This window comes from Sinocyclocheilus rhinocerous, unplaced genomic scaffold (assembly GCF_001515625.1).
Source record: "Sinocyclocheilus rhinocerous isolate Xijiao unplaced genomic scaffold, SAMN03320098_v1.1 scaffold90, whole genome shotgun sequence".
Lineage (NCBI taxonomy): Eukaryota > Metazoa > Chordata > Actinopteri > Cypriniformes > Cyprinidae > Sinocyclocheilus > Sinocyclocheilus rhinocerous.
The window spans coordinates 668,477-687,520 of NW_015657969.1; the positions used below are offsets into that span (position 1 = coordinate 668,477).

Here is a 19,044-nt window from a genome sequence, read left to right on the forward strand (position 1 = left end):
AAGGTAAACTGCTGGGAAATAAATTGCATGTTTATTTTAGAACTGTGTGGCAGCAGCAATATACAGTAAATAAATCAATAAATCCACTGCTTTCTTAGTCCATATCCATAGTGTTCTGTGCTCGTCTCTGCAGCCAATGACAGAACAGTTAGCATGTTTTGCTCAAACTTTCGCCATGGCATTAGAGCTAGTACACTGTTGTCACTTGCGAAAACACAATAATGGCGCCGTGGGTGTAAACTTACAGATTTAGGGGCTGTAATATTATAATGAAATCCCTTTGCCACGTCACCAAGGGAGCGAAGTCAGATGCACTCGTTTTCTCAGACGATTGCAGAAAAAGGCTTCCCAAAACAAACTCACTGGGTTCATCTTTTTCACGTTTCCTTGGTTGGTAGATGCACCGGGGACCTGATTATAGCACTTAAAACCTGGAAAAGTCAGATTTTCATGATATGTCACCTTTAAAAACTGAAGATTCTGTGACTATTTACTTTGGTTAAAAAAATTTGATATTTAGCAGAATGTCTCTGCTGCTTTTTTCTATGAACTTAAAGGGATAGTTCACTCAAAAATGAGAATTGTCATCATTTGCTCTTCATTCTTCTGAAAAACGCAAAAGATTATGTTATGTTGGTTTAAAAAAACAGACATTTCTTATAATATATATGTTTTTATATTCTACAGAAGAAAAAGTCAAACATGTTTCCAACAACACGAGGGTAAACGAATGACAGTAGAATTTTAATGTTAGGGTGAGCTATCCCTGAATTTTTTAGCACTCAAGTCTAATTTGCAGCTTTTAATTTCAGGTTTAAACTTGCTAGAACATGAGAATGAAACTTTTTAATGACTGAAAGATGAAAATAAATAGCTATTTTGAATCTGTGTGTTGTTGGTCATGTCAGTCAAGTTAGTGTTACCGAATACTGATCAACAAATTGTACATGCTCTGCTTCTGCTGTACTTGTGGATAACTGAATATGGCACATCAAGGCCAGTATTTTTATTGTTAGTTCTAAAACTATTACAGTCATTTTCTTTATTTGAAATAAAATAAATTAAAAATATTAGTTTAAAATGTGACCCTGTCTGTGAAATCCAGGCTAAAGTCTCAAAATCGAATTATGAGATAACAAGCATCAAAGTTTGATTTCAACCATTAATTTCACTATTATTTCAATCTTTGCCATGGCCTTACTCAGTCAATATTAAATATATAAAGGTTATATTGTCACAGAATGTTCTACATCTTTATGAAGGATGATTTTATGCAAAAAACTGTAAATCACAAAAAAAAGACTTTAGCTGTGTTTTCACAGGCAGGGTCACAAATAAATAAAATAAGTTTAAGAAGATTACTAAAACTGAAAAATGAATGAATGAAATGAAAAATGACAAAAGCATGTAACAAATTTACCAAAAAATAAATAAATAATAATAATTAAACTGAAAATATATATAAAAAATCTAAAAATTCTAAATATTAATAAAAACTGTAATATTATCAAATTAAAACTAACATAACAATGCTCAAGATATGACGACGCAGGTTTGAAACAACAAGAGGGTAAGTAAATTATGACAGAATTGTAATTTTTCAGAACTATCCCCAGATATGTGAAGGAAAAAACAATGCCACAAACTTTCTTATTCAAAGCGAAAACACACTGAGAGAAAATTACTTCATCACTGTAAACAATGAAGCATCCTGCGGCATTGTCTTGTGAGCATGGTATTAATTCACTGAGGTCTCTTTTCCCCACCGGTAGGTGTCTTTGAAACCATCACAGACACAAACTCACACACAAATATTGATGAGAGCCAGAGAACTGTTGAGTCTTTATTGTTTGAAAGCATATTGACCTCAGAGGCACAGAGCGGCCCACTCTCTCCTTTCCCGCCTCTCTAATCTCGCAAAGGCTGTCATTCTCTCACTTATTTGTTTATCTCACTCTTCCCCTCCATATTGCTTTATCTTTCTGTCATTGTGGTGTGTGTTATCTGCTGCATTCATGCAGAGAGCTTCTAAACAGATTAGCATGGAGGATTTTTAGCATCTCTCCCCCCCACATCGTCTGCTCCCCGCGTCTCCCTCCGCTCACAAGCTGATTAATGTAACTTTTGTGAGTCTGTGTGTGTTGTACAAGCCCGTTTTAGTGTTCCAGGTGTGTGTTTAGTACCTGTACTTGTACTTTGTGTGTGAGTGTGTGAGGGATTTTTTCTTCGGACAAGATGGAGCACATTACTCTCATCGATCTCCTACTGATGTGAGAGGAGATACTGAAATTGATGCACACTTCACACACACACACACACACACACACCATGAGAAGTTTTTTTATCATGGTGCACACATTCCAACTCTTTATAAAAAATAATAATAACAATAATAGTCATTAAATGGTGACTGTTATTTTATATATTTATATAACAAACTACAATTTTAAATGAAAGTTTATGTGGTATATATATATATTTATTAATATATATATTTATTATATAGTTATTTTATTAATAGTAACGACGTATGCTGTTGTGCTTGTTCACATAGGATTAGAAAAAGATTTGTATAAGCATATCATTATGAGGTGTAAAAAATATAATGCAGAAAGGAGGAGCTTGCAAGATAAGAAATATGAGTTGGCGCTTCCCCTAAACATTTTTTGGTGGGGGCGAGGGGCTCCACACACCTGGCTCTGGTGGCTCTGGTTACTCTTCCAGTAATGGCAGTCGCCATTTTGTGTGTTTGGGCTACACACTCTTCTCCAGTCCGTCGGCTCCGCCCTGGCTCCCTCATCTCCAGGCCCTCTTCCACCACACAGACCTGGCCCACCATCCCTCCCCCTGATCTGCTCCGCCTCCCTCCTGGACTTGAACTTCAGTTGTTTTGGAGTGCCTGGAAGCCACTCCTGTGAGGGGGGGTTATGTCACGATCAACGTGGTTGTTCACTAGAGGGCACTCCCAGACTTCTGCCAATCTAACAAGGACTTAATTCCCCATAATCCTCTGCCCAGTCTCATCAACACTCATTGTTTGCACCTGTGTCTCATTAGCATGGTTAGCTCACCCTATATATATATATATGAGCCTGGTTCTCACTGTCATTCTTGCTAAGTCTTGTATGTGTCATTATTGCAATTCTAAGCCTTGTATCTTGGTTCCTGGTCTTGTTATTCTGCCTGTTTTCTGGGTTACTCTATTTGCCTCAGACCCTTACTCTGTCGTTGTTTTTGATTGCCTATTTGTTTATGACCTTTGCCTGCCTTTGGATTACGTTTGTGGATTACCCCTTCAATAAACTACTGCATTTGGATCCTCTACCTTCGTGTCAACGTTAGTGATGCCCGTGAAGTCCGATTCATTTCCGCGAACCGGTTCTTTTCGGACAGATCGTCTCATTGAACCGGTTCAAAAAGCCGGTTCATCGGTTCCTGACGTCATCAAGCAATAACGTCTCTACGCATTTCTTTTCTAGCAACTCAGTGCAATGTTGTATCAATGAAAAATCTAAATAAGTTATTTGTGTCAACAAATATTAAAACATTCAAAAAATAAAGTTATTTGTGTGAAAGCATATTGCTGATTATTCAGAATCTTCGGTAATCCTCGGCAAACTTCGCCACGGCTCATTCGGTTCTTGTTGAGTCCTCGGTAATCCTCGGCAAACTTCGACAGTTGGTTGAACCGGCTCAATCAGTTCTTTTTGAGTTGGACGTGCTACTTCGGCTGTGCGTCCTGCATCATCAACCCGGAACTAAAGTTAGATTCAGTTCGATTTGTGAACCGGCTCCACTGGTTACTTCCTGAGAACTGGCTCAAAAGAACGATTCGTTCAAGAACCGAACATCACTAAGTCACCGTGCATTTCATGACATGCATAATGATGCATTTGATCAGTCTCTGCCCCTTGATTAGTACTCTTTATGCAGGAACAAGGCAATTTGGTTCTCTTCCAAAGGCACCTGCTGTGACCTCTCTCTAACACAAACACAGACATCAGCAATTTTGAGTTTAAGATACTCCAGAGACGCCTATAGAAGTAAACGGCAATGCGTATGTGTAAACTAAAGTGTGCTCTTTGGCTTTGTTCTGACGTGTTTTTTGTCAGATTTAGATATGCAGATTTGTCTGAGCTGATTGTGTTATCTCAGTGTGGAGCGTGGCGTGTGTAAGTTCCTATCAGCTGGCAGCGAAACTCTCAGTGCATTATTCATAGTCTGAACTTTATGTTCTGTCTCCACCCACTCAATGCACCTCTGCATATGAAGCGCTCACTCTTTCTCTCTCTCTGCCAGGTGTTGAATATTCATTTGGGGTCTCTGAATGCTCTTTGAGGGTATGAGTTAGAGAGAGAGAGAGTCTTATGGTTTGATGAGAAATGTCTCTCATTGTAATCCATTACAATATATATTTTTTTATCTTTAGTCTAACCGAAACCTTATATTTTATTTTTAAATGTTATTTTATTTTTAAATGTTATTTTATTTTTACCTTATGAGATCAGTTTAGGGATATGATTGGGGTGCAGATAAACAGTCATTACTTGATATATACAGGGCATTAATAGGATTATGTATTGACTATTGGGTGTATGGTATATGGAGCAGCAGCTAAGAGTGTCCTGGAAAAACTAGACAGAATACAGTTCAGAACTCTTAGGCTTAGTATTGGTGCTATTAAAACAACTCCTACTAATGCGCTACTTGTAGAAACTAAAGAATTACCACTATACTTAAGACGGATAAAGCTGTCACTGACATACTGGGTTAAGTTAAAAGGATCTGGGATGTAATAAATATAGTATTTATTAAAATAATTACAATTTAAATTGTAATTTTAAATTAATATTAAATTAATTTAAATTAAAGGCTTGTCTGAAGAAAATATTATCAAGTAACATTCAGAAGTTGTTTTAATAAACTTTACTTTTCTAGTTTTACTTGTGCAGTTTTTTACAAATGTACAACTTCTGTTATGCCAATAAAGCACAATAAAACTGAAATTGAAAACAGAGAGGAGAATTGTAAATCTAAAACTAAGACAGAACAGCGTGGAAACAAAAAGCAATTCTGATTGAGTCATTCCTGCAATTGTTTGCCAACCAGTTTTTTTCACTAAAACACTTCATTGTCTTTATCTCTGTTTGACAGAACTACGGGCTGGAGACTGAAAACCTGAAAACTCTCTCTCACAAGCTCAATGCCTCCGCCAAAAACCTGCAGAACTTCATCACGTGCCGCAGACGCAGCGGCCATTACGACGGCCGGACGACCCGCAAGCTGCCCAACGATATCCTCACATCTGTGGTGGACCTCATCGCTGCTGCTAAGAGCCTTCTGGCCTGGCTGGATAGGTTAGTCCTGCTAAGAGCCGCATACACAACAAATCAATACATGATTTAATACATACTTAATATAAATAACCACATATTCGATTTAATTGTATTCAAATTCAACCGCATTGATGTGTCAATTTTTTAAAGTCTTGCTTATTAGAGTGTAGCCAAATTTAGCTCCCTTTCCCTTAGAAGTGAGCTCCTCTGAAAAACACTAGAGAAAAGTTAATTTGATATGAAATAAAGATTTAAAGTATGACCTTAAAGGTTAATAGTGGGCTTTTCCTGTGCTCCAGTGTCTTGTCACCTTTCGTTGTTAATAGTCAGTTGAATGCTGTTGTGATGACTTGATAGTGATAAATCTAGAACGGCAGCTATCTAGATTAACTGTTATTAAGCGATTAATCTGACATTTGTATATTTGAGTAATCAGATCTTTCACTTGAATACTACACTATACTGTTAAAAAGTTTGGGGTCTTAATATAAAAAATATATTCAGCTAAGATGCATTAAATTGATCAAAAGTGACAGTAAAGACATTTTTAATGTTACAAAAAATTATTTTTCAAATAAATGCTGTTCTTTTGAACTTTATATTCATCAACAAATCTTGAAAAGAAATGTGTACTGTTTTCCACAAAACTATTAAGCAGCACAACTGTTTTCAACATTCATAATAATAAATGTTTCTTGAGCAGCAAATCAGCATATTAGAATGATTTCTAAAGGATCACGTGACACTGAAGACTGGAGTAATGATGCTGAAAATTCAGCTTTATCGTCGCAGGAATAAATTACATTTTAAAATATATTCAAATAGAAAGCTGTTGTTTTATATTATAAAAATATTTCATAATATTACTGTTTTACTGTATTTTTGATCAAATAAATGCAGCCTCGAAGAGCATAAGAGACTATTTTCAAAAACATAAGTCTTACTCACCCCAAACTGTACATTATGAAATTATGAGAGATTTATTCTTGGTTTTTATGGATTAGTATGGATTTAATATATATTCCTGCATCAGCATCCTTTGTTGTTCCTTCCCGGGTCGTTGATTTTGGGTTTTTGGGTTCAGAGACATGGCTGTGATTCCTGGAGTATTATTCCAGGAACAGCAGAGGGTGTTGATCCAGGAACATTTCCTGTTTGTTTAAATCATGTCATGCATGGTCTTCCTGCCAGTCAAGGGATGGCACTGAGAATTAGAGTGACACTTTGTGTGGCAGGGCGGGCAGAAATTATAGACTTGGGGTTTATTGTGTAGTGTGTGCGAGGCCAGCTTTTGTCTGCTCAAATTCAATCATGTTGATTTGTGTTCCTTCTTCCCCTCAGCAATCAGGTACAAGGATGAGTGAAGAGGTCTTGTATAACTCAGACTCTTTCTCTCTCAGTAACTCTCTCAGTAACCTCTTTCGGTTCAAGATTTTAACCACATGGCTTCTGTTTATGTACGATTATCTTTAGATTGTGATTTCTTTATGATGTATTGATGAGCAATGTTTCAGAGAGCAGTACGTGAGGAAAGTGAGAAATGAAACATTTCTGTCCAGCGGTTGTGTTTTTTTCTCATAAGCAGTTCCACATGGTATCTGTGCACATTTATGGTGCTGATTGTGAGGAAAAATCTGTAGAAATTGTTTTCACTGAAAATTTCACATCCATTGATTTTGTGTCAGTGTTTCTCAACCTTTTAGACTCAAAAGCCCCCCACTGACAAACGCAATATTTTAAGGCTCCCAATATAATATATTAACATATCTATCTATCTATCTATCTATCTATCTATCGAGTGTCAATATAGATAGATAAATTAACAGCAGTTCACTTTTTGATTCCAGAAGTTTAAAGGGGTCATATTATGCTCTTTTAAAAAGTCTTGATTTTGTTTTGGGGGTGTACTAGAACATGCTCTCATGCTTGGTGTTTCTAAAAACGCATTATTTTTCTCATAATTTAAATTATTAAAATACCTTTCTCCCCAGCCTGGCACAAATGGCTCGATTAGTTTCGGGTTTGATGAAGGCCCGCCTTCCGAAAAACAAAATGTGTTGTGATTGGTTAGCTGTCCCAGTGCATTGTGATTGGCGAACAGCTTAGACGGTGCTTCAGTACTGCCACGCCCTGAGCCAAAGCAGCAAGTTCGTCTGCTCCGGTATAGTTAAGGATGGCCATATCAATATTGCCATATCAATTTGAGCCGGATTCAGACCCTGAGAATATTGAACAAGAGGATCGCGCAGAACCTTTGCACGCACGGATATTGCAAGACATATTAGAGTGGTAACGTTACTGTTGTTTTTTTGTTTTTTTTTGGCTAAATCACGTTTTAGATACGATGTCAACAACCACTTAAAAATAAGTGCATTTACTATGTACAGATAAGTGCAACGGTAATATGTATTATGTTTATTGTACGGCATACAACTTATACTTTGAAATGTAAATAACACACACAACAACAAATAAAGCAGCACACTTACAGGCTGTGATGCAGATACAGCAGATTTTCCCGACAAAGTGGGAACTGCTCCGTCTTTTAGCAAAAGCTTTTTGGCAAAACTAGCACTGTACTCCCTCAAGACTCCCCTCAAAACTTGATGCTACAGCAGCACTTCTTCGTCGTCGTCTTGTCTGACGCACTCAACCAAGCATTCTAACCATGACCTCGCCCCTCCCCACCCCCCAACCATTAGAATTTCCGTAGGCGGGAATTATTTTTTTACTATGTACAGATAAGTGCAACGGTAATATGTATTATGCTTATTGTTCTTTAATTCTAACATTATAACATGACTTGCAGTGAAACTGTTATACAGTTGAATTTATTTATACCGTAGTCTCATAATTGAAGTGTACATTTTGCAGATTACATCATTGTCCAGTATTGTACTGTCAGCAATTTATGAAAAAACAGCGTTTCTTCGACAAGGCGAAAACTTGACGCTACAGCAGCTCTTCTTCTTCATTTTCTCTGATGCACTAACTCTGCAGCAGCACTTCTTCTTCGTCATCGTCTTGTCTGATGCACTCAACCAAGCGTTCTAACCACGACCTCGCCCCTCCTTACGCCCCAACCATTCGAATTTCCGTAGGCGGGAATTATTATAATTATATTCAATTGGGCCGCTTCGTGACATCACAATACCCCGGAAAACAACGCTGTAGTCCAAACGAGCCGTTCGTTGTAGTTCTTGAAAAGGAATTTTTTAAAAACAAAATATCTCCCTTTGGAGTGGACTTTGAGATTTGTAAATTTGTAGATCTTTTTTATGTCCAAACATAAACACTACACACTGACTAAAATTCAAAAGGTGAAAAAGCATAATAGGACCCCTTTAAAGAACAATTTGTTCTTCAGCAAAAACCACTCACTTTTCTATTTATTGTAGATTATTGCAAGTTCTGCTGATTTGTCACCAAGATAATGTTGTCTAGCTGACTAACATAAAGGTGATTTTGTCGAATTAGCAAAAATTATTTTATAGACTTCAAAGCATCAGTAAGAACAGTCAGTAATGTTTTGCATTGTATTCCATTGTTTTAAATCAGTGGTTCTCAATTCCAGTACCACCTGCTCTGCATATTTTGCATGTCTCTCTTATTTAACACACCTGATTCAGATAACCAGCTCGCTAGAAGAGAGCTCCATGCATGAACTGAGTTCTGACTGACATGGTCCCTAGACAGTGCTCATTGCTCCCTACAGCCTGAGCACAGGAAATCTGTTGAAGTACATTCATTCATGGATTTGCGCTACGCCGTGGCCTGCAGCGTATAGAAACTTACTAGAGAAGTGTGAAGTGTGACCTTATACCTTTGTAAATAAATATAATTTAATTCATGTCTCTCACACTTTAATGCCGTTTGAATGGAATATATACGCTTCCTTCAAACTGGAATCATGGTGGAATAACCTGTAAAGTTCACTTCGCAGGGCACTTACGTTTGAATAGAACTAACGTCTGAAGTGCTAAGAGGTACATACAAAATGTGCAGAGTGGTGGTACGTGAGGACTGGAATTGAGAACTACTGTTTTAAATCAAAAATGTGTGTATAAATTTGTTTAAAAAGCTAGAGATTAGGGTTTATAAGGTTTTAAATATGGATATTTTTCTTACACAAATGCATCGCTTTGCTTCAGAAGGCCTTTATTAACCCCCGGAGCTGTGTGGAGTACTTTTTATGATTGATGGATGCACTTTTTTGGGCTTCAAAATCTTGACCACCATTTACTGGCATTATAAAGCTTGGAAGAGCCAGGACATTTAAAAAATATATATATAACTCCAATTGCATTCATCTGAAAAAAGAAAGTAATATACACCTAGGATGGCTTGAGGGTGAGTAAATCATGGGGTAATTTTCATTTTTGGGTGAACTATCTTTTTACATTATAGGCTAGCTGTCTAAATTCCACCTTTTTGTTTGTTTGTTTGTTTTTTGTAGAGAAAAGTGTTATAAAAGGCAATTATGTATAGTTAAAAAGTAAAATGAATGAAAATATAAATATTTTTTAGCAAATATAAAATAATTTTTTTTTTGTTGTTTTAGCAAATAATGGCAGGCATGAGACCTGACATGGTAAAACGTGTTAAACAATGCTGAGAGTACACAAATTTGTTGTCGTTGTACTGCGTCACTTCTCTTTTGCTAGAAATTTCTCCAGCTCCCATTGCAAATGTATCGTTTCCAGTCACTTTGTTGCTGCAAATCACTGTCAATATTAAACACCTCATAAGACACTTAAGTTATAGACTGTAGTGCTTCAGTATTTCTACTTTTTCATTTCAAAATGAAGGTAAATCAGGCGAATGGTTTGTGCTGAATGATCCATTTGGCACCCAGCTGCTTGATTTGGTCCAGCTCCCTCTGGTACTGAGCCTGGCTTAAAGCTCTGGACTGGGACAGTACCGCACAGTAGGACCCTTTCCATCAGATGGCATCTGATATCCTCTCAGCTTCACCCTGCTGAGAACGTCATCTCTCTACTGCTGTGCCCGGGCACCCGCCACCCCGCTCTCTGATCCTGGACCTGAGAGCGGTCCATATCACACACAGTTCACATTGGAACAGTCTGGATTGGGATCAAGCTGAGAGGATTTATCCACATCAGCTTGCTGACTAAGGTGAACGTATAGCCAGTCACTGTTTGCATTTGGCGGTTTTTGAGTTTCAGTGTCCATAATCAGGAACGTACGCTGTAGGAACAAGGCCACCGATTTGGAGGGGTGCCTCATTCCCTTCGTTCATTAATGCTGGCCTAATTACGCTCCCCGGCCTCTCTTTTCTGCCAAAAGAGTCCCCAGTAGAGCTGTCGTCTCCCCTGCAGACATAGTGGGAGAACAGAAGGAACTCTGAGAGAAAGGGAGGAACGGAGTTACACTAACGTAGGTGAATGGATCGGAAGCCAAGAGACATTATGACTGACTTGAGAGTCTTGGTCCCTTAAGTGTTATTGGTTGATATCCATCCAGGCTGTCACCGGCTCTCCTCTGCCACTTGTTGCCAAGTCGGTGATCATCATTTTAATGGTACCTGGCTGCTTCTGTTGGGTTTGTGGTGGGCTTTCCCTCATTCTCATTCACCGTGGGTGGAGCTCCAGGTGGGAGGGGCTTATTGGAATGCAAAGGTGGTTCTGTCATTTACATTAAGAGACATAATAGATCATAGTCAGAGTACAAGCCATATTGTCTGTTGATAATTCAGGCAACTAAACATTGATAATGCCTTTATTTCATTTAAAAATTGTGAAAAGACTGAATGTTCATCCTCCAGGCGTAGCGAATGCTCTGTGTTTCTATTCCTCAAAGCCTCATTTTCATTTGCTCCACTTTAAATTTGGCAACTACTCTAACTAAGGCTTATTGGTTTTGATCTTATACTCAGCTCAGCTGTTTTCACATTCATTCCTCTTCAAATACTGGCCCGAATAAGCATTTAATAATGAACTACTTTACAGTTCTATTCTTTTAAAATTAAAAATAAAACACTAGAAATAAATTGTTTTTTTATGCTAGAAGTAAATTTAGGCATCACAACGTCACATCAACAAGGATTTTTTCTCCTAAGTAGAAACCAGACCGTTAATTGTGGTTTTAAACTACTCTTTATGGTCAGAAGATGACACTTTTCCAGTTCTTTACACTTTTCCAGTCATTTTAATATTGACTCCAGAACACAGGTAACAACAGTGGATATTAAATGGTTTACCTCATCCTTTAGAAAAAGTGCAGGCCATCTGATCTCCCTAACTAGTGCCGAATCTCTACAACTTCTTAGACTCAACTCAAACTTTATTCATAAAGCACTTTCAACACCACGACTAGAACCAAAGTGCTGTACAGAGAAAGATGAGAAAAATAATATAAAAACAAATGAAAAATAATAATAGTAAAATAAAAGAGAAAAAAAATTATACCAACAAATAACATCCACAGCTAAAAAGCATTGTCAAAAGCTAGAGAAAACAAATGAGTTTTAAGCACACTCTGAAAAAAACCCAAAGTTGGAGAAGATCTAATAGACAGAGGAAGGGCATTCCAGAGCCTAGGAGCTGCCACAGAGAAAGCAAGATCTCCTCTACATTTTAGACGAGATCGCGGAACCATTAGGAGTAGTTGATCAATTGAGCGCAGAGATGTCTAGATGGTCAATACATTTTTATCTATAGATATGAGCAAACATCTCACTGCTTATAACATTATTTTCGTGGTTTCTCCATTATTAAAACGATTTAATGTAATGCATTTTCCCGTGTGTGAAATCAGTAAAACACTGCTGAATTAGGTTAAGCTGTCAGATTGGGAACAGTGCAACATACGTTACATGACAAATAGCATACAGTCGATTATAAAAATTATTACTACATACCAGTGATTTTAAAGAAAAGCTGGATTGAACAGGCACACTCACATCAGCATCGAAAATCAGAAACGTACTGCAAAATGAGATTAGGCCATCAGTTTGAGAATGTTTGAGAATGAGTAACACTGCTAAATTAGAGTACGCGATCAGTTTGGGAAAAGCATATACATTATATATATGACAAAAATAACAGAGTCGATTAAAAAATTATTAATATGTACTAGTTATTGTGCAGAAAAGATGGATTGATTAGGTAGGACACTGTCATCAGCTTCTGTCAGGGGCAGTCGTGGCCTAATGGTTAGTGAGTCGGACTTATAACCTAAAGGTCACGGGTTTGAGTCTCGGTACTGGCAGGGGTTGTATGTGGGAGTGAATGACCAACGCTCTCTTCCACCCTCAATACCACGACTGAGATGAGTCTAAGATGAACATTGCATGTTTTTAACATTTAAGGAACTAATTTATTGAATCTACTTAGTATCATGCATGAACACTTCCAATCAAAATATCTTAGTTCAATTTACTGTTTTATGTTTATTGGGAGGACTTTTTGTAAGTTGGCTTTTTTACAGTGTGCTCGTGACTCTTTAGCTCCACCCACGGCACGCCTCCAGGAGCTTGACTGTTTTCGGAGAGAAGCAGTATAGCTGTATCTGTCTTTTATAAATCTGATAAAACTAAAGCCTCATCTGAGATATGAAGGATGCAATGCTACTCTATAGGTACTCAAGATTAACATGAGATTGGCAGAAACTGTATGTGTTCTGTCCCCTTGAATGTTTGAAAAAGTGCGATGGGGATTCTGTAAAATTATTAATATAATATAAAAATATCTAAGCTATAAATACACTAAAATTATATTAATATATATCGAACAATTGGATAAAGCACTTTCAACACCACGACTAGAACCAAAGTGCTGTACAGAGAAAGATGAGAAAAATAATATAAAAACAAATGAAAAATAATAATAGTAAAATAAAAGAGAAAAAAAATTATACCAACAAATAACATCCACAGCTAAAAAGCATTGTCAAAAGCTAGAGAAAACAAATGAGTTTTAAGCACACTCTGAAAAACACCCAAAGTTGGAGAAGATCTAATAGACAGAGGAAGGGCATTCCAGAGCCTAATGTGTTCTGTCCCCTTGAATGTTTGAAAAAGTGCGATGGGGATTCTGTAAAATTATTAATATAATATAAAAATATCTAAGCTATAAATACACTAAAATTATATTAATATATATCGAACAATTGGATCGGTATTGGCCAATAACTGTTAAATCATCAGTTTCTTGAATGGTGTACCACTAGTTGCCTATAGATTAACTTATAATGGTGTGATCATTCTTACTTATGTCACGGTGCGTGCGGGGAGATGAAGCGAGGACTCAAGTGCAGGAGAAATGGTAGATAAAGGTTCCTGACAGTTTCTTGAAGCTCAAACAGTAGAGCATGGCACTAGTGACACCAAGGTCATGGGTTTGATTCTCAGGGAATCTGTGTACTGCTTAAATGTATACCTTGAATGCAATTTAAGTCGCTTTAGATAAAAGCATCTGCCAAATGCATAGATGTAAATGCCCTGACATTAATAGTGCTAATGCGTTTTCATTGATTTGTTCAGATGGGAGCTGAAAGTATTCGGATCCTCTCTCTGAGTGTAAAAGGATCTTTGAAATGAAGATAGACAGCAGCGCATAAGCAATTACAAGCACACACCAGCTCCCAGACTCTCATGCATTGATTGAAAAACTGGAGCAGGATGAGGTAAAACTTTAAGGCCTGGCCTTGAGGACATGGTAGTGGTCTTTTTTACCCAACTGACGGATTTCCTGTCAGCCTGGAGCCTTCGTGTCCAGATGCATGTGCTCAAATGCTTCAAAAGAGCAAAGGTTGGATGTAATGAAGTCTTCTCAGTCCTGGAGAGAATCGAGTGAGCTGCATAGATTTCAGCGTCTCTCAGTCTAGCTCGGATGACTTGGTATTACACTTTTTCTTATTTTATTTTTTGCCGCTATCTTTTCCTTCTCTCTCTCTCTCTCTCTCTCTCTCACATTTTGTCTTTTCTCTCTCTCCCGTTCTCCCTCCCCTCAGGTTTTTTTTTTCAGACAGTTCTCGTGAAATCTCTGACCACTGCATCCATGCTTGCTGACAGGTGTCCTTGAACCGGGGTCAGGCACTGTTGGCGTACTTATCTACCGTAAAGCAATATTTGGGAGTCAAGCAAAGCCGCTGACATTTAGGAGGGGAGTTTTGAAGGGGGATTTGGTATTCGCCGAGAGCCACATCCCAAATCCTGTTTAGGAAAGCAAGTTTAGTGTGTTCGGGTGGTATAAGAGTGCTTGTGAGGTCTTTGAATGAATGATTTTTAGCCCTGCGGTGAAAGATTGTTAGAGTTTCTTAAATTGTGAGGGGCTTCTGGGCATGTGTCAGTTGGTGTTCCCAGCGGTCTTAGAGGAATATTTAGAGACAGGATGGAAACGATAAACCAATGTTCCTACAGCCCTGTATATATAGCACACAGCCTCAATACACATGACCCACATTCACTTCGTCACTCACAGAAAGAGAGAAACTGGGTCTGGAGTACATTGACGGTCAACAGGGATAACATATAACATAGCACACACCAATAGATACATACGATTTGTAAGCACACCAGTGTTAATTTTGACAGCAAATTTTGATTTAGTTTTAGTCATAGTCTTTTGACTAAAATGCCATTTAATTTTAGTCATATTTTAGTCATCTGAATTGTTTTTAGTTTTAGTCTAGTTTTAGTCAACTAAATATCATAAGATTTTAGTCAACTAAATCTACAGTAAGTTTAGTCGGCTAAAATCTAATGGGTTTAGTTACAGTGCATTTATTAAGCATTTCTCAAAAATTTCCAAACTCATTATATAGGTTTGATATTAAGGTTTTATCATGATAGACACCGATTTAACTGCGGTGACACACAACATGCCTTTATGTTAAAATTAAATAAAACCACTTCTCATAAAGAACAAGAACATGGTCTGTGTTTACGCGAATACTCGTCAAAACGGACAATTTAACATAATTTTGTGTGTAATTCTCCGTTCATGCGACGAGAGTACTCGCGCGCTGTGAGACGCGCTTCTGCGCTCAGAAAACCGGACTGAATTGAGTTCTCTCTTGCGTCGTCAGATTTATCCATATGTCTGCTCTTCTTTTACTCCCACATATCGACATTTTAATGTATGTTCAATGTCATTTAACATACATACAACAATGTATGTTGGCTTATGTCCCGCCGGTTCATATGTACGCATCTAACTATGCAGCAGATTCGTTCTGAATGAATCTCTTCCCAAATCGTCCCTCTCTAACATTTTCGTCTCGTTTTTATTCGTTGACGAAAATGTCAATAGATTTACGTCATAGTTTTTGTCATTCAAAAAGAGTTTTAGTTCGTTATCGTCTCGTTGTCGTCGGTGAAAAAAATGTCGTTGACAAAAAATTATGACGAAAATTATTCGTCAACGAAATTAACACTGAAGCACACTCAAATTGCGCATCTTGTGGGTCTGGCTGTAAGAATAATCTAACGGTTAATTTCAGGTGTTACTTCTTTTGCAGGTCACCATTTGCTGCCGTTACAGATTATTCTGTGACCAGGAACAACGTGATCCAGCTGTGCTTGGAACTCACTACCATAGTACAGCAGGTAATGACATTCACCATCTAAACCAACTAGATCAAACACTTTTTTACAGTCTTGTATGAGATGCAACAAAAACATTATAACTGACACTTCTGATCAAAACAACATTTTCAAGAATGAAATTATGAAGGTCATATATGGCTCTTGTCTAGGCGTGGAGAACGACTTTCAGCGTAGATTTAGCTATGTGGTTGAGTTTAATGGTGCAGTCAGGGGTTTTTAAACTTTTTTTTGCCAAATATGATGGTGAGGAACTAAAAATATAAAGCAGAAAGGCAGCTATATATTTTCATGTATAACAAAATAATTGAGTATGTTTTTTTTTTTTTTTTTTTTAATATCTTATGCTCACCAAGTGCTGCATTTAATTGATCAAAAATGATAAAACAGTACTATTGTGATATATTAATTTATTACACTTTTTTAACGCATAATTTAATAACTATTTTGTCAATGAATACATTTATACATTTTTAATACATTTTAAATTTATTCATGTGATGGCAAAACTGAATTTCCAGCAGCCATTACTCCAGTCTTCAATGTCACGTTATACTTCAGAAATAAAATAAAAAAAATCTTAGACTCCAGACTATTAAATCCCCTAATCTAAGTGTTCTTGGCCTTTATATTGTCACTAGTGGTACCAAATTTCTGTTATTTATTTTTAATGACGAAAAATTACTGAGTGCATGTTTAAGATATTAATATGAAATGTTGTTTAAAACTCTCTCTCACACATCTGCTCTTCCCACATTCTTTCACATGTTTTAAAAAGACTTTAGAATGTTTAGAAGGTTTTAGAATGCACTCTGAGGACGTTAAGAACTACAGCTCAGTCACTACTGAGGCGGTGTGCATTGTGGGTAATGCAGTCCTTTAGAGCAAAGCATGGAGGGAAACATGATCAGTGTGAAACAGCCCTGTCAGACAAAAGAGAAATATGAAAAAAGAGAAGGATTCAAGGCCCCTGCATTAACGTGCGTGCGTGTTAGTGTGCGTGTTTGTGTACCCAGCAGATTATTTCTGGTAAGGTCAGAAGATCATGGCAAGCAAGAGCAGTATTAAATGGATGAGTCTGTCACAGCCAGCTCAGCCTGAATGCTGCGCACAATCGCTCTTTTAATCCAGGACAGATTACAGCGTTGAAGCCAGAGATCCGAGTCTAATCTTAACTAAAGCAACTAGTATTGAGTGCTTAGGACCAGCAGGGGTCCTTTTCCCCAAATCGGCCCTTGTGAGATTAGGTCGAAATGGTCGGATTCCTTTCCTCCTATTTTTTCACACTCTTTTCCCTCCTAATTAAATTGGCAGGTGTGTTTTTAGCTGTTTTCTACCTGATCCAAGTTGGTAATTAACTGATCCAAGATAATCCATATTGGTTTAGCTGACCAGATGGACTACCAGCTGGATGGGACCTGACTGAGTTGGTAGACAATCTTATACTAGCCTTGCATGTTCCAAAAACCTGCTTGACCATCTGATTTCTCCGCCAGGGCACTTGACCAAGATGGTCGCTGGTATTCTATCACTGGCCACTAGTCAAACATCTAAACAAGCTTCAATATCCACATTCTCCATTACTATACTGCATTGTAATTTACATAGGCTGTATGGATGAGTGCCGCCTGCTGGCATCACTATCACCTCTATTCTTAGTTTGGGTGTGTTTGTGTGTGTCCCTGTCATTGTCTGGCTCAGTGTTTACTTATAATTTAAAGTAATATTGCGTCCAAAAAGGAACATTTCTCATTAATTTTCTCCTCATGCTGTTCCAAACGTACTTTCTTCTGTGGAACATGGCTGTTTTCCATACAATGGCATTGAACAAGGTCTAAGGTGATCTTTAAATACCATAGGGTAGCCTCCAGTCGCACACGCACACACACACACACACTCACACATACATACATGTGCACACTGGTGTCCTGCGTGATGATCCATGGCTTGAGTAACAGCACTGGAGAATAGGTTCAGAGATGCTCAGGGGTGCTCAGAAGGGAAGTGAAGCAATGCGGTTTCACTTGCTGGGAACACTCTTTTCTTTCTCTCTATCTCTCAAGGCCTTTGCTGTGCGAGTGTCTCAGGTGTGAGGGCTGGTTATTACTTTATTGTGATGAAAGAGAAAAGCACCAAAGACAATGACAGAAAATAGGCTCTCTTGGTAAGATGCTGCAGAAACGGAGACATATAGTTTCAATGACCAAAGAAAAAGAGAATCATGTCCTCCTACTGGGCATTGTTAGGTTTGGGTGTCAGTGATGAATACAGGAAGCAGAGTGGGTGTTGCTATGGTGATGGCTGATGGCCAGAGATCGGTTTCTTCAATTCATTTTCTTTAATATTTCATAAATGCTCAATTCATCAGTATACATGAAACAAGGGATTATGATCTTGTTTGTCTGTCCTTGAAACAAATGTCCTCACAATGTCATTTTTTTTTTTCGAATGATAAACCTATTTTTTTCCATGAAGGAAAACTATACCATATTCTTTGGTTGATGTATATGATACTTTGACTATTTATGAAATATTACAGAATATTACAAAACTGCTTCACAACAGCACTAAATTATGCCTTATTCAGTAAAAATGTCACTTCAATAATAATCAGCTACTAAACTGCTGCACATTGCATTGTGCCTTCAGTCAAAGATTATTTTCTTCATATGATTAAAATAAAATGATTTTATTGATTTAATTTCTCTCTAACAATTACATAATTATGTATTTTATACCAATTTTGTATTGCATTACATCAAAATGTGCTGATGATGTGATCTTTATTTCTAATCATATTTATATGCAGTTATAACAGTTGTAGTAATAACAGTTATAACAAACATTACGTAAATTTAAAATACAGTACAGTTCAAAAGTTTGGGGTTGGTTGAATTTGCTAATGTTTTTGGAAAAAGCCTCTTATGCTAACCAAGGCTGCATTTACTTGATCAAAAATACAGTAAAAACAGTATTATAAAATATTTTTGCTATTTAAAATAAATGATTTCTATTGTAATATAATTTTAGATATAATTAGATATAATTATGTAATACATATAACAGTATTATTTGCTATTTAAAATAAATGATTTCTATTGTAATATAATTTTAGATATAATTAGATATAATAGATATAAT

General features: G+C 37.2%; 1 protein-coding gene and 1 long non-coding RNA gene across 15 annotated transcripts in view; one reads left to right on the forward strand and one right to left on the reverse strand.

Annotated features, from left to right (window-relative positions):
- Window positions 1–19,044, forward strand: part of LOC107721875 (connector enhancer of kinase suppressor of ras 2-like) — a 112,265-nt gene that overhangs the window by 31,768 nt on the left and 61,453 nt on the right. For 11 of the 14 annotated variants that reach the window (XM_016530053.1, XM_016530065.1, XM_016530063.1 and 8 more), the window contains 2 exons: window positions 5,155–5,357; window positions 15,801–15,906. In XM_016530053.1, the coding sequence (XP_016385539.1) occupies window positions 5,155–5,357; window positions 15,801–15,906 (309 nt within the window). The remainder of the gene's footprint in view (window positions 1–5,154; window positions 5,358–15,800; window positions 15,907–19,044) is intronic. The other 3 variants (XM_016530059.1, XM_016530060.1, XM_016530061.1) reach the window with 1 other exon arrangement.
- LOC107721882 (uncharacterized) lies at window positions 5,989–11,708 on the reverse strand. Its single transcript, XR_001637748.1, has 3 exons — window positions 11,628–11,708; window positions 8,392–8,397; window positions 5,989–5,999 (listed from the first exon to the last, which is right to left on the reverse strand). It is a non-coding gene; the product is annotated as an uncharacterized LOC107721882 (long non-coding RNA).